At 36.4% G+C, this 13,166-nt stretch overlaps 1 protein-coding gene across 10 annotated transcripts in view; it reads right to left on the reverse strand.

The window, feature by feature from the left end:
- Window positions 1-215: 215 nt before the first annotated feature.
- Window positions 216-13,166, reverse strand: part of plekha1b (pleckstrin homology domain containing, family A (phosphoinositide binding specific) member 1b) — an 87,985-nt gene continuing 75,034 nt past the window's right edge. The window contains exons 11-15 of one of the 10 annotated variants that reach the window (XR_007894326.1): window positions 12,760-12,849; window positions 7,024-7,094; window positions 5,627-5,778; window positions 3,351-3,552; window positions 3,108-3,241 (exon numbers count right to left, since the gene is read on the reverse strand). Coding sequence is in view for 5 of the 10 variants with exons in the window: in XM_051667812.1 (XP_051523772.1) it covers window positions 2,942-3,241; window positions 12,760-12,849 (390 nt within the window). In the remaining 5 variants the exon portion in view is untranslated. The other 9 variants (XR_007894327.1, XR_007894328.1, XR_007894325.1 and 6 more) reach the window with 9 other exon arrangements.

Consider the following 13,166-nt stretch of genomic DNA (forward strand, 5'->3'; position numbering starts at 1 on the left):
GTGTTGGGTAGAGTACTTCTGAAATGTAATCTGCTACTGATTACATAATCCAGATTACGTGTCATCCGTTACTACCCAACAGCGTGCACAACACAATGTGCGGTTTTAATTTTTAATTCCACAAAATAAATAATGATCAGGATTATGAGGTACACAGTTTGTAAGGTCGACACAGCTGCAGACACAGAAAGAATGCACTTTTACAGCTGTACAGATGGAGTTGTGCAACATGATTTACTGACGGACAAGTCCACTCATACACAAACATGTGGACAGATTGGATTCAAATCTCCACAGTCACTGAATCCAGATTACATGAAATCTGTTTATGTTTATGCTTGTGCTTTATCAAACGTCTGAGCTATTTGTACTGTACACCAACCTGGGAACAATAAATTGTATTCGAGAGAGAGAGAGAGAGAGAGAGAGAGAGAAATACAGTGGCATTCAACAACAACATTAAAAAATCTGAAATTCAAAATCTAATTTAAACTTGGAAATAAACAATGTTTTGCAACAGAAAAACAAACAAACAAAAAAAGGTTATGATGTCAAATTAATTCAGATTATAATTATTTTTGCTTCTAGGTCACTAATCCAATTTGTGACCATGTTCACTAAGTTTAGAGAATTTTGGTAAATCCAAAGTAAAATCCAATCTTTAGTTACGCTCACCCTATAAAACTTGTGTGTAATAGTATGGAACCAAACATGTCAAGCTGGATATTTCCAGTTCTGTCAATGATCATTACAAGACATGCACAATACAAAAACGCAGATGCACATCAATATCATGATGCAGTACAGGGAGTGTTTGTACTGTATGTTTACATGGGTTTCAGTCTGTTCTCTGGAGTGTGTGTGTGTGTGTGTACATTCACCAAACACAAGAATACATGCCACTAGAACGACTTCTGTGAACAAGAGATGCAGTGGATTCAGAGTGTCGGTGTGTTGGTAGATGCTGAAATATAATGACAACACAAACACATTCTCTCTACAGCATTATGAAACAGAAGCATGTCTATGTTTCTGTGGTCTGACAAAGTCAAATTCAATGTAATACATAAAACATTCAAATGGAAAATTCAATTCAGTTAACAATAAAATCAAAAACAACTTAACCTTGCGGCCTTTCAAAATAAAACATGTTACTATCAGTCTAAACTGAACCCCAAGAAAAAGGACAGAAAAGCACCAGATTAATTAAAAGAATTATATATTGGAGATTTATTTCTTTAATTATATGAGTAGGTCAATAGTGGAAACAGATAATATAATACATTTTATTTTATATATTTATTTTTAATTTAATATTGTTTTAATAAAAATAAAAACATTATAAAAAAATAAAGTAATTTTAAGTATATTTGTATTTTTAAATAATAATTCAAAAAATGTTTTATTTTATTATATTAATAATACATATCTATGTATAAATAGTTATTTTATTATATATATATATATTTATAAATGAAAACCTATTTTATTATAATTTATTATATTTAATTTAGTTTTATTGATCTTATTTTTCCCAATTTAAACTGTAACAGCATTTTCAAAAGCACTAAACAATATTCCATCTTTTCTACGGCACATTAAATGTTTTGATGACTTGTGACACTACTGTATGTTTAAACACCCGCAGAACAGCACAGAGGAAATTACTCTGACGTCACACCGCTGGCAGCTGCGCTTCCGGGTTCATTTCAGCAGATTTCAATGGTGGATATGAGCAGTGGTGCACTTTTAATAATCTTTTGAGCATTATATAATGTAGTAATGTTTGTTTATGTTAATACAAGTTATTATAAAGGAATATCTATGGTTTACAGTGAAGAAATATATGTAGGTTCTTTCTAAACTATCAACAAAACCAGATTTAACTTGTTTCGAAAGGACTGTATGATTATGTCAAACATGTAAGAGCTTGATGATTATAATCCTCACACGCTTAACACACTTCTGAAGCCTGAGAAATGTGGCATAGAAAAATGAAAACTACCATCAGACATGCAATATATGTCTTTACTGCTTAAATTACATACAGTAAATAATAATATTTGACTTTAATTACAGCCGGTTTAGATTGAACGTTACTTTATGCATTCAAAATAAATGCAAAGACATTACATTATTATTATTTTTATTCGTATATCCACTCACAAACAGCCAGTATGCGCTGCGGTGGAGGCGAGACGGGTTGCAGCTCATCTTACATGGTGGTCCTGTTTATATAAGATCATCGTTAGATCATATTTGACCTCATATCTGTCACACTTTGAGAATTAGTTTGCAATCAGACTTTGTGCAATTCCCTCTTGAAAAGTTCAAATCTACAAACAACAGCAGCGGGATAACAATGACGGTGATCAGAGAAATATCATAAATGATGTCAAATCCTGAGTTTGTCCTGTTCCACCGATCCTGATGGAAATTTAAAGAAGCCCTCATATCTCCAATAATCTTTCAGAAACGGGGTGTTTCAACTCCTCAAACAGCACTTTTTGGGGCATTTTCAGATCAATTTGAGTGAAGAGCCCATAGACAGCAGTTCTTTTCTGCAGTGCCAAAAGAACCCGGAAGTGCCGTCGCTGAGCGTCTGTTTGTAAACTGTAACTTTATCTGCATTATTATCGGCCACACCATAAAAATCATTTTTGGCTATCAGTATCGAACAACATTTTAATATCAAGATTATAGTAATAACTTGTGATACAGTTGAGTTTGAGTGGAAAAGGGAAGTCACAGGCCTCATAATCACCTGACAGTTCTCTGGTTTTAATGTACACTTCTGTGAGAGGCTTGAGAATGATCAGCCAACTCTCATAATCCCACAGGGCAGTCCATGTCCTACTTTTGACCTTAATAGTTTTGCTTGTTTTCAGATTACACTATTTTTTGCACTGTGTGTGTGTGTGTGTGGACTAGTCGTATATTCTTACACCTTGGTAACCTGCAGATCTTCATCCGACGAGCAATTCGGTGACTCTGTTCTGTTGCTTGGGCATTGCCACAGCGACGAGTCATCGTCATTTACTTGAAGAAGATTTGGGGCGACTCCTGGAGCGACAGGCGTGTTCGGGCCCCCAGCAGCAGACTGTTGAGGTCGGGCCCCTCCCACGCCATGCTGAGGGCTCGAGGCGGAGTGCCATTCTGGGTAATGGAGTACGGGGAGGGGTGAGCGAGGGGCTGGCACACTCGATTCGCTGTTGAAGACGGGGGCGGGTTCAGTGGGCTCCTGCGGAGATGATGTAATGGGAGAGAGAGCAGTGGAGGTTACAGCAACAGCACAATGTGGCAGGGCTCAGTGCCTTAGAAAGGTGTCAAAAGTGCAGGAGAGTCAGTACAGTGAGGACCACTCAGGTAGTGAGGGAAGACAAGGAGCGGGTGAAGCAAGAGTTACAGCAGGAAGTTTAGCAGGAGCCACAGGGACACGGGCGACAGTCAGGTCAGGAGACAGTGGGAGTGAAAGCTACAGCAACAGATCTCCTGGTCGTATAGAGGAAGAGCTCACTTTGGACTGCTAGTGTCTCTGTGTCATTTTAATCTCTGAAAGGTAAAAATAAGAGATGGACATGCACGCACAGCAAACAAACACCACAGGGGAATTTAACATGAAGGCAGGTTCAAAAACAAAAAGTTGTCTTAAGTTGAAGAATAATAATGCTTTAATTAATTATTTACTGAAATACATTAAAGCGATAGTTCACCCAAAAAAGAAAATGCTGTCATCATTTACTCATTTGCATGTCGCTCCAAACCTAAGATTTGCTTCTTACGTGGAACATTCATGTTTGATTTGCGTGACGCACCAGGTTCGACATCAGTGATGGCCAACGGTATTTGTTCTTGTGTGTAATGTGACAAGTGTTGGTGGTAATCTGATTACAAAGTAAACAATTACTGTAATCTACTTTTAAAGTCAAAAAGTAGTGTAAAACATTACATTTAAAATTTTTATGACTGGATTACAGTTACTGACTTTTAGTTAAATTACATTTTTAAGTAGGGGTGTGCACGAGTAATCGACTAATCAAGTACTCGTTCTGGTCCAGATAGTCGACTATTAAAAACACTACTCAAATATCACAAATTGATTTTCCTTTGCACATTCGCCTGCAGTGAGCAGCGCTTAATTATCCTGTACTTTTCCACGGAATCTCCCACCAAATCTTGCAGTTACAATTGAGTCCGCTGAGGGGTGCTGTGGATGTGTGTCGTCAAGGCATCTTTGGCCTCTTTGAGTGCTTTCAAGCAAAGCCTAGTTATATTACAAGGCAGTACTTGTAATATTTGAATTGAATTATACTCCACTGATATTCAGTCTTTGTTGGAGTCATGCAAACCAACAGACATGGATCTGCTTTTATGGTGGAAAGAAACTGGGAAGCGGTACGAGAAACTTGGAAGCTTATCAGACCAGTATGTGTGTTAAATCTCTGAACATGGGCAGAGCGCATTTATAAAAAGCAAACTTTCACCACTAGTTTTTCTGAATAATAACATGTGAAATTATAAAAATGTGATAGCCTTTATCTAGACTAGAGTTTATGTATGTGCATTACCCTAATGCTGTCAATACTGGTCTCTATGTAAGCTCCAGGTGAGTGCAAATGTTGTTATTTTTTGTTGTTGTTGTTGTTATAATTGTTTTTTTTAATTAAATTTGTATTAATGCATATTGTTCATTTCATTTTTTTCCCAAAAGAAAAGCATAGTTTGTGAAAGTTAGCTTAAAATTGAAACAGTTCTTTTTTAATTTCACATACATGTCATACTTGTTATTTTTAACTTGCATGTTAATTTTCAAGTAATTGATTATTTGTTTTTTTTTTTTTCTGTGGGTTGGAGTACTTGACTAAAAAATACACCTGAAGGCTGTGCGCCATAGTAAGAAGCATGTGGTGCTGAGTGTATGACTTACATGTATTAATAAATGAGGAAATATAAAAAAAAATTTTTTTAAAGTGTTCTAGAAAGTAACTTAAAATAATTATCAATGTGATTACTTTTTTCAATGAAGTAATCTGACCGCAATTTGATAAAAGTACTTAGTAACTCCTAGTCAATTACTTTTGTCAGTAACTTTTAAATTAAGAAATGGTTTTGTGAATAACGACTTAAATTTCAGTCTGTTCCTCAGACAAATCTATCATATGACTTCAGATGATTTGGAATATAGCGCACATGTCATATGGACTACTTTTATGGTGCTTTTTTTTTTGTCATTTTTGGAGCTTGACAGAGTCACACTAGTTTGGAACGACATAAGGGTGAGTGAAGGATGACAGTACTTTTTGAGTGAATTATTCTTTTAAAGGTGCACTAAATAATGTCGTTCCAAAAACAACTCGAGGGGAGCAGCTTTTGTAGAATAAATCTTTTTTCTTTTCTCTAGACCACTGATAGGACTAGAGTCTCATGTGGGTACCAGTATAAATAATTTTAACCAGATTTGACAAAAGAATTGTTCATTAGAAGTGAAAGACTTAGTGCACCTTTAACACTCATGACACTCCACCTGGCTAAGATTGTGCTTTTGCTGTTTATAAATATCCAAATCCATCAAACTGAGTCTAATGAATCTAGCTTTAATACATGTTGTGGAGAGTGAATACGTTACTTCAACCTGACTTGGTGAGCGATAGAAACGTTTGCTCTTCGTGTTATAGAGTCAGGTGTGTTGTTAGATTCACTCTTGATCAGCTCTGATGAAACATTCACCATCCACAGCATGCACTCAAATCCATTTTCTTTTAGGATTTAGATTCCGTACTATCAAACACAGAGAACGCTTCAGTCAATACAGGGTGAACATGTGGAATGGATGATTGTAAACTGAGAGGTCAGGAAATGAAATGAAACAGTTAAGATGGACACTATAAAAGAAGATAAGAGTAAGAAATGTTACTTATTATTTCATGACCATTCATACAGTAAAAAAAAGCTAACATCAATTTTAAAGTGGGCTGAGGAAAAGTTTTCAGTGTTTTATACACTGTATAATTATTAAAAGACAAATTTACAATTTAAATTAAAAAAAAAAAAAAAAAAAAGCATGAATGGGCTTTTCCAAACCCAGAAAACTATGTTGACTATGTAGCAAACTCGCATTGGACAAAGAACACATCCATGCATCTACCGGCGAAGTCCTGAACAGAAGTGTAAGTGGATGAGTAGGTGCTTTATGTAATGAGTGGATGAACTGAACATACATTATCAGGGTTCGTACAGATGCTTCAAAGTTCAATTCAAGGACTTTCAAGCACATTTTTATTTGTTTTCAAGGACTATGCTCGAGATGTCATTGTTCATTTGAAATACAAATGTTTTATTCATTCAGTTGATTTATTTTGATAAAACACCACGTATTACAAGTACAACAATGAGCATCTTTAACTACATATTCTCACAGTAACAGTTCTTGGTTCGTTCATGTGTTCATTAAAACACTCTGTGAATAACTGTCTGTAAACACAAGTTCATGTGACTCGTGTGCTGTTTCATGTTTTCTAAAGTCACACAACAGATTCATGTGAGGAACCGGCCCAAATCATAAATGGGTCATTCTCAAACAACGTGACTTTCCAACGTACAAAATATTGACATTTTCTGTTTTTGCCTATAAACGCTGAGGTAAACATTTTGTAACATGTTGATATTCATTTTTATTCATAAACGTCAATTTGGCTTTTATTATTTCTATAATTCAAGAACTTTTTAAGCACCTCTTGGTAAAAATAGCTATTTTCAAGGGTTTTCCAGGACTTCAATTTGAAAAAGACAAATTCAAGCACTTCAAGCACCTTGTACGAACCCTGCAATAAAAAGGTAAAGCTCACAACTGCTGGGATGGACAGAATGATGGGTGTCAAAGGTCACTCGAGCATGAAATAAGGGTTGGTTTGTTTAGATGAAGCAGCTCTACTCTGCTGAGATCTAGTTAAAGCACTAAATTGGTCTAGGGTGCAGACACACAGACAGGCAGAAAGCACAAGTGTTTGATCTCCACACACATACGTGCTGCATTCACCAGTGCAGGATGTATACCTCTGTATACAAGGGTTTGAGAGCCGCCTGGCCTGACGCATCTGCAACACAGCGCACATTCATCAGGCACGAACAGACAGAAATAAGATATAGCAGAGTGGGGTAGAATTTGACACAGAATTTACTCTAGCTCGTTCTCTAAATTGAAATGTTAGCTTGCTTTTGAAATTAATTTGTTGGCATTTATCCATTGGGATATATAATTAAAATCTCTTCAAATATTATTCTTTTTTTATCCAAATGTTCTTCAATGGCTAGTTTAAAGCAGTCATTTAATACACGTTTAGCATTTTATTTTCTTCACTTATAATCCACTTATAATATTAGTAGGGCTGTCAATTGATTATAATTTTTAAATGAATTAATTACATGATATGTCTTTTAATGTCTTTAATCTAATTAATCACAAATATCAATACTTGATGAGAAAGGTGCCTAAATAAAGATAATTCCATACATAGTAATCAAAATAGCTATAAAACTAATCCTCGAACAGGGTGATCAGGACCCCAACGTTGAGCAGAAGTTCGTAAATAATGACCATCTGATCATCATTATCCAGCTTATTACACGACTACTACCAAATAAATAAATAAAATGGTCATAAAATATTGATTTGCATTAAAATGATGTATTATCAAATGAATCGCAGAGTCTCTAGAAACAGCTGATTCTGTTGAGTTCTGTTGGTGTTTATTTAGTGAATAATGACCGTCTGGCTGCTCATTATCCAGCTTATTACAAGGCTACTTGCCAAATACATAAATAAATGGACATGAAACATGGAAAATAATGTCTTTGAATTATTTTTACAGGCATTTATTTATTACACAGATCTGTGGTATACTCGATTCTAATTGGTCAACTGCACGATTCAAGTGCATTGATTTGACAACACAAACAGTGGCTTCAGAAGTCAATATATTGTTAGTTTTATTTCCATATCATTGAGCATAAGCCTATCACTGCTCTACGGTCCACAGCAATCACTTTTGAAATTGAGTTTGTCCATTTTTCAGGTTCTCACAAGATGCGTTCCAGTGTTTTTATCTGTACACGTCCAGTGTGATTGTGTCGCATTCACTTGGTTTGCAGTGTATCGCACCATTAATGCCACATTTTTAGGACGCTGTGTCAAGGTAAATGCAGTCTGATGGAGTTTAAATGCACTCGGCTCGTTCCAGCTACCCTTGAACACAGAAGCGTGTTGCGCTGACTGACACTTGAAAAACTTTTTAGTCGGCCCATGTGCCTGCTGCTGACTGTAATGAAAGCAGTCGTAGTACGTCCAACGCATTTGTATTCGCTCGCGGTCAAAAGAGTAAACACAGCCGACTATGACAGAGAAAATGAATTATACCCGGGCCTTTATAATTAAAGAAATGTTCTGGGTTCAATACAATTTAAGATCATTCGACAGCATGTGTCATAATGTTGATTTCCACAAAAATGAATTTCAACTCATCCCTCGTTTTCATTAAAAAAGCACAAATGTGTGTTCCAGTGAGACACTTACAATGGAAGTCAATGGGGTCAATTTCTGGAGGGTTTAAAGACAGAAATGTGAAGCTTATAATTTTATAAAAGCACTTACATTAATTCTTCTGTTAAACTCATGTATTATTTGAGCTGTAAAGTTGATTGAATGTTTTTTTTTTAGTCATTTAAGGGTTTTAGTGTTTGTTGACATTACATCGTCATTGTAAAATTGTATATAAGTTTCCACAGATGTGGTTAGTAAGTGATTTTATGACAGTAAAATCATGTGAACACACATATTGTTTATGTCTTGTGTCTATACTTTTGAAACAGTGAGTATTTTAATGTTTACAGATTATTGACCCCATTGACTTCCATTGGAAGTGTCCCTTATGAAAATTGAGAGTTCATGGCATATTGCCAAAAAAACTTGCCACAAATTCGCCACTGATTACATAGTTTTAAAATGTCCAATCCTGCAATAACAGCCTTTTTTGCAAAGCTGCATGACATCGTGAGAGACTCCTAAAACAATCTTTGCTTAAACAGTTCAAATCAGATCCACTCGTTCCTAATGTTAGGATTCTTCAGAAGGATCAGCAGAGCGGCAGGTGCTACACACAGACAGAAACAGCACAAGGTTTCATGAACTTTCCCTCATTTTACTCTTATTGTTAGAACTGCTGGTGTTTAGGAATACTAGTATCTATCCTCAATGTGACTGGATGGCCCAAGTTTCTGATCTCTGAATTCGGTCCTGTCCCAAATGACTGTGCGAGTTCAGAACGAGAAGTTTCAATAAATGCTCTTTTTGGAGTGGGAGGGAAGTTTTGAGTTCTGCAGGTTACAGTGCATTTTCAAACTCTTTTATCATTCTTGATCTAGAAGATCAAGGACAGTTGGATTCCTTATGATATGACCTCTTAAATGCTATTTTGATGTCAAATTAAGCAGAAAACAGGAAAACCTGATCTGAGAAGAATGTACAGTACGTGTCATTTAAAGTGTGTACCTTGATGTGGACTGAAGTGGTTTTCTGTGATCTTGCTTAAAGGAATAGTTCACCAAAAAGTGAAAATCAAGTCATCGTTTACTAGTCCTCATGCCATTCAAAACCTGTATGACTTTCTTTCCTCCGTAGAACATAAAAGGAGATGAAAAATGTTCATGCTGCTTTTTTCCACACAATAAGCCTCATTCATGAAACTTTCGTAAATATATGAATAAATTCTGAGTAATATATGCATAAAATGGACCTTCCTGAAAACTTTCCACCAGATACACAAATGCTGCGTACTCCCTAGATTTGTTAGTAAAAGGTGTGTATGTTAGTGAATTCCAAATATTCGTAAATAGGGGGCATGTACACGTTCATTCACAATTATCATAATCCATGAAAACACCTTATAAGTTAACATCCATGCATCTATGCGGAACAGTAATGAAATCGTTTTTATGAATGAAGTGCATTCACATCGTAAAATGTTGATTTATCAAGCACAATAGCATCACAAAGAAAGTGAGGATTTACTGTCATCGCATGTTTTTGCTGTCATCAGAGGCACTTTTGTAAATCAAACAGTTCAAGAAGTCAATAAAAATTGTTTGACATGAGTGTAAATAATACTATTAATCTTCTCTGGTTCAGTTATGCACATCGCCTGCATCATCTGTGAAACTTTTCGTGTAAATCATGATGGTAACATTGATATACAGGTGCATCTCAATAAATTAGAATGTCGTGGAAAAGTTCATTTATTTCAGTAATTCAACTCAAATTGTGAAACTCGTGTATTAAATAAATTCAATGTACACAGACTGAAGTAGTTTAAGTCTTTGGTTCTTTTAATTGTGATGATTTTGGCTCACATTTAACAAAAACCCACCAATTCACTCAAAAAATTAGAATACATCATAAGACCAATAAAAAAAACATTTTTAGTGAATTGTTGGCCTTCTGGAAAGTATGTTCATTTACTGTATATGTACTCAATACTTGGTAGGGGCTCCTTTTGCTTTAATTACTGCCTCAATTCGGCGTGGCATGGAGGTGAAGTGTTTGTGGCACTGCTGAGGTGGTATGGAAGCCCAGGTTTCTTTGACAGTGGCCTTCAGCTCATCTGCATTTTTTGGTCTCTTGTTTCTCATTTTCCTCTTGACAATACCCCATAGATTCTCTATGGGGTTCAGGTCTGGTGAGTTTGCTGGCCAGTCAAGCACACCAACACCATGGTCTTTTAACCAACTTTTGGTGCTTTTGGCAGTGTGGGCAGGTGCCAAATCTTGCTGGAAAATGAAATCAGCATCTTTAAAAAGCTGGTCAGCAGAAGGAAGCATGAAGTGCTCCAAAATTTCTTGGTAAACGGGTGCAGTGACTTTGGTTTTCAAAAAACACAATGCACCAACACCAGCAGATGACATTGCACCCCAAATCATCACAGACTGTGGAAACTTAACACTGGACTTCAAGCAACTTGGGCTATGAGCTTCTCCACCCTTCCTCCAGACTCTAGGACCTTGGTTTCCAAATGAAATACAAAACTTGCTCTCATCTGAAAAGAGGACTTTGGACCACTGGGCAACAGTCCAGTTCTTCTTCTCCTTAGCCCAGGTAAGACGCCTTTGACGTTGTCTGTGGTTCAGGAGTGGCTTAACAAGAGGAATACGACAACTGTAGCCAAATTCCTTGACACGTTTGTGTGTGGTGGCTCTTGATGCCTTGGCCCCAGCCTCAGTCCTTGTGAAGTTCACCCAAATTCTTGAATCGATTTTGCTTGACAATCCTCATAACGCTCATAAGGCTGCGGTTCTCTCGGTTGGTTGTGCATCTTTTTCTTCCACACTTTTTCCTTCCACTCAACTTTCTGTTAACATGCTTGGATACAGCACTCTGTGAACAGCCAGCTTCTTTGGCAATGAATGTTTGTGGCTTACCCTCCTTGTGAAGGGTGTCAATGATTGTCTTCTGGACAACTGTCAGATCAGCAGTCTTCCCCATGATTGTGTAGCCTAGTGAACCAAACTGAGAGACCATTTTGAAGGCTCAGGAAACCTTTGCGGGTGTTTTGAGTTGATTAGCTGATTGGCATGTCACCATATTCTAATTTGTTGAGATAGTGAATTGGTGGGTTTTTGTTAAATGTGAGCCAAAATCATCACAATTAAAAGAACCAAAGACTTAAACTACTTCAGTCTGTGTGCATTGAATTTATTTAATACACGAGTTTCACAATTTGAGTTGAATTACTGAAATAAATGAACTTTTCCACGACATTCTAATTTATTGAGATGCACCTGTACTTGAAACTGGAAGAATCTTCAGAGAAATTAACAGAATGCCTGAAGAAAACGCTGTAAGATATTACAGATTTGCCAGCTATATGACAGTGTGCAGGCTTTTTCTATTTTCCCCCATTGTGTCGTGTTCGCTTCACATCTGCCCGTGATGTGTTCATTTATGGATTTAACAGCATTAGCATTGACCATACGTTATCAACTGAATTTGCCTATGCCTACACTAAATTACAGCACTCATACCAAATAAAAAAAAAAAACTGTCCAACCAGTCACGTTAATTTGTTCGAGAAAAATCAAGCACTTATGGAAAAAAATTATACATTGAAAAAATAAATTCAAGCAGTAAAGTAACGGTTCTAAATAAATAAAACTACTCTTTTTTTTGTAATTTATGCAATTTGTTTAGTCAATTTCACTCACTGAATTATTAGTTAATGTTTTCATTACTTATTTAACTTCACTTCTATCTAAATGTACTCATGTCAGTTTGCCTGAAAGAACACAACACATTCGGATGTCGTAAGCATGATTTACACGTGGTCGGGGGCAGGTGTACATTTTGTTAGTACCAACTAACATTTTGAAAATACGAAAACTTTCATGAAACCGAGAATTTACATCAGAATGGATTTACGAACCATTTACACAAAAGTAGTTCTGCTCGTGATTCATGAATGAGGCCCAATGACAAGCTGTCAAGCTCCAAAATGCTAATTTTGTGTTGCATGGAAACATACAGGTCTCCAAGGACAAAATAGAGTAGACGATGACAGAATTTTCATTTTTGGGTGAACTTTCCTTATAAGACTGGACCTTTGGATCAACAAACACAAATGAGTGACATCTGAAGAGAATCCTGGCTGGTTTGGAGATGAACAAGATGAGAATGAACACTAAACAGCTGTTAGTACAGAGAGAGAGAGTTCTTACAGAGGCTGCCGTGCGCCCCGGGCCCCGCTGAGCCACTATGGCCCCAGAGATTGCCTTGATCCAGCCATGCATCTCCTCTGGACTGTCAGACTGAGACAAACAAAAACAAAGATCCATTATTTCCTTTTCAAATACCATATCAAAAGACATAGTGTATTTCCATGACCAATGTAGCCAGAACAGACTTAAGTTTGAAAGTTTGAACATTACATTTCACAATGCTGTGTTTTATCATAAACATTAAATGTGTTATTCCCTGATGTAAAATAAGAACATTTTAGTATTCTAGATATCTTCAACAGAACAGAAATTAGATACAGGTTTTGTGGTGTGATTTCATGTTTGATTTTCGTTTATTCTGCAGAGGACTACAATGGCTGAGTCTACACTGTATATTGTCAAAGCAG

The sequence above is a fragment of the Myxocyprinus asiaticus genome, chromosome 32, assembly GCF_019703515.2.
Source record: "Myxocyprinus asiaticus isolate MX2 ecotype Aquarium Trade chromosome 32, UBuf_Myxa_2, whole genome shotgun sequence".
In the NCBI taxonomy this organism is placed as follows: domain Eukaryota; kingdom Metazoa; phylum Chordata; class Actinopteri; order Cypriniformes; family Catostomidae; genus Myxocyprinus; species Myxocyprinus asiaticus.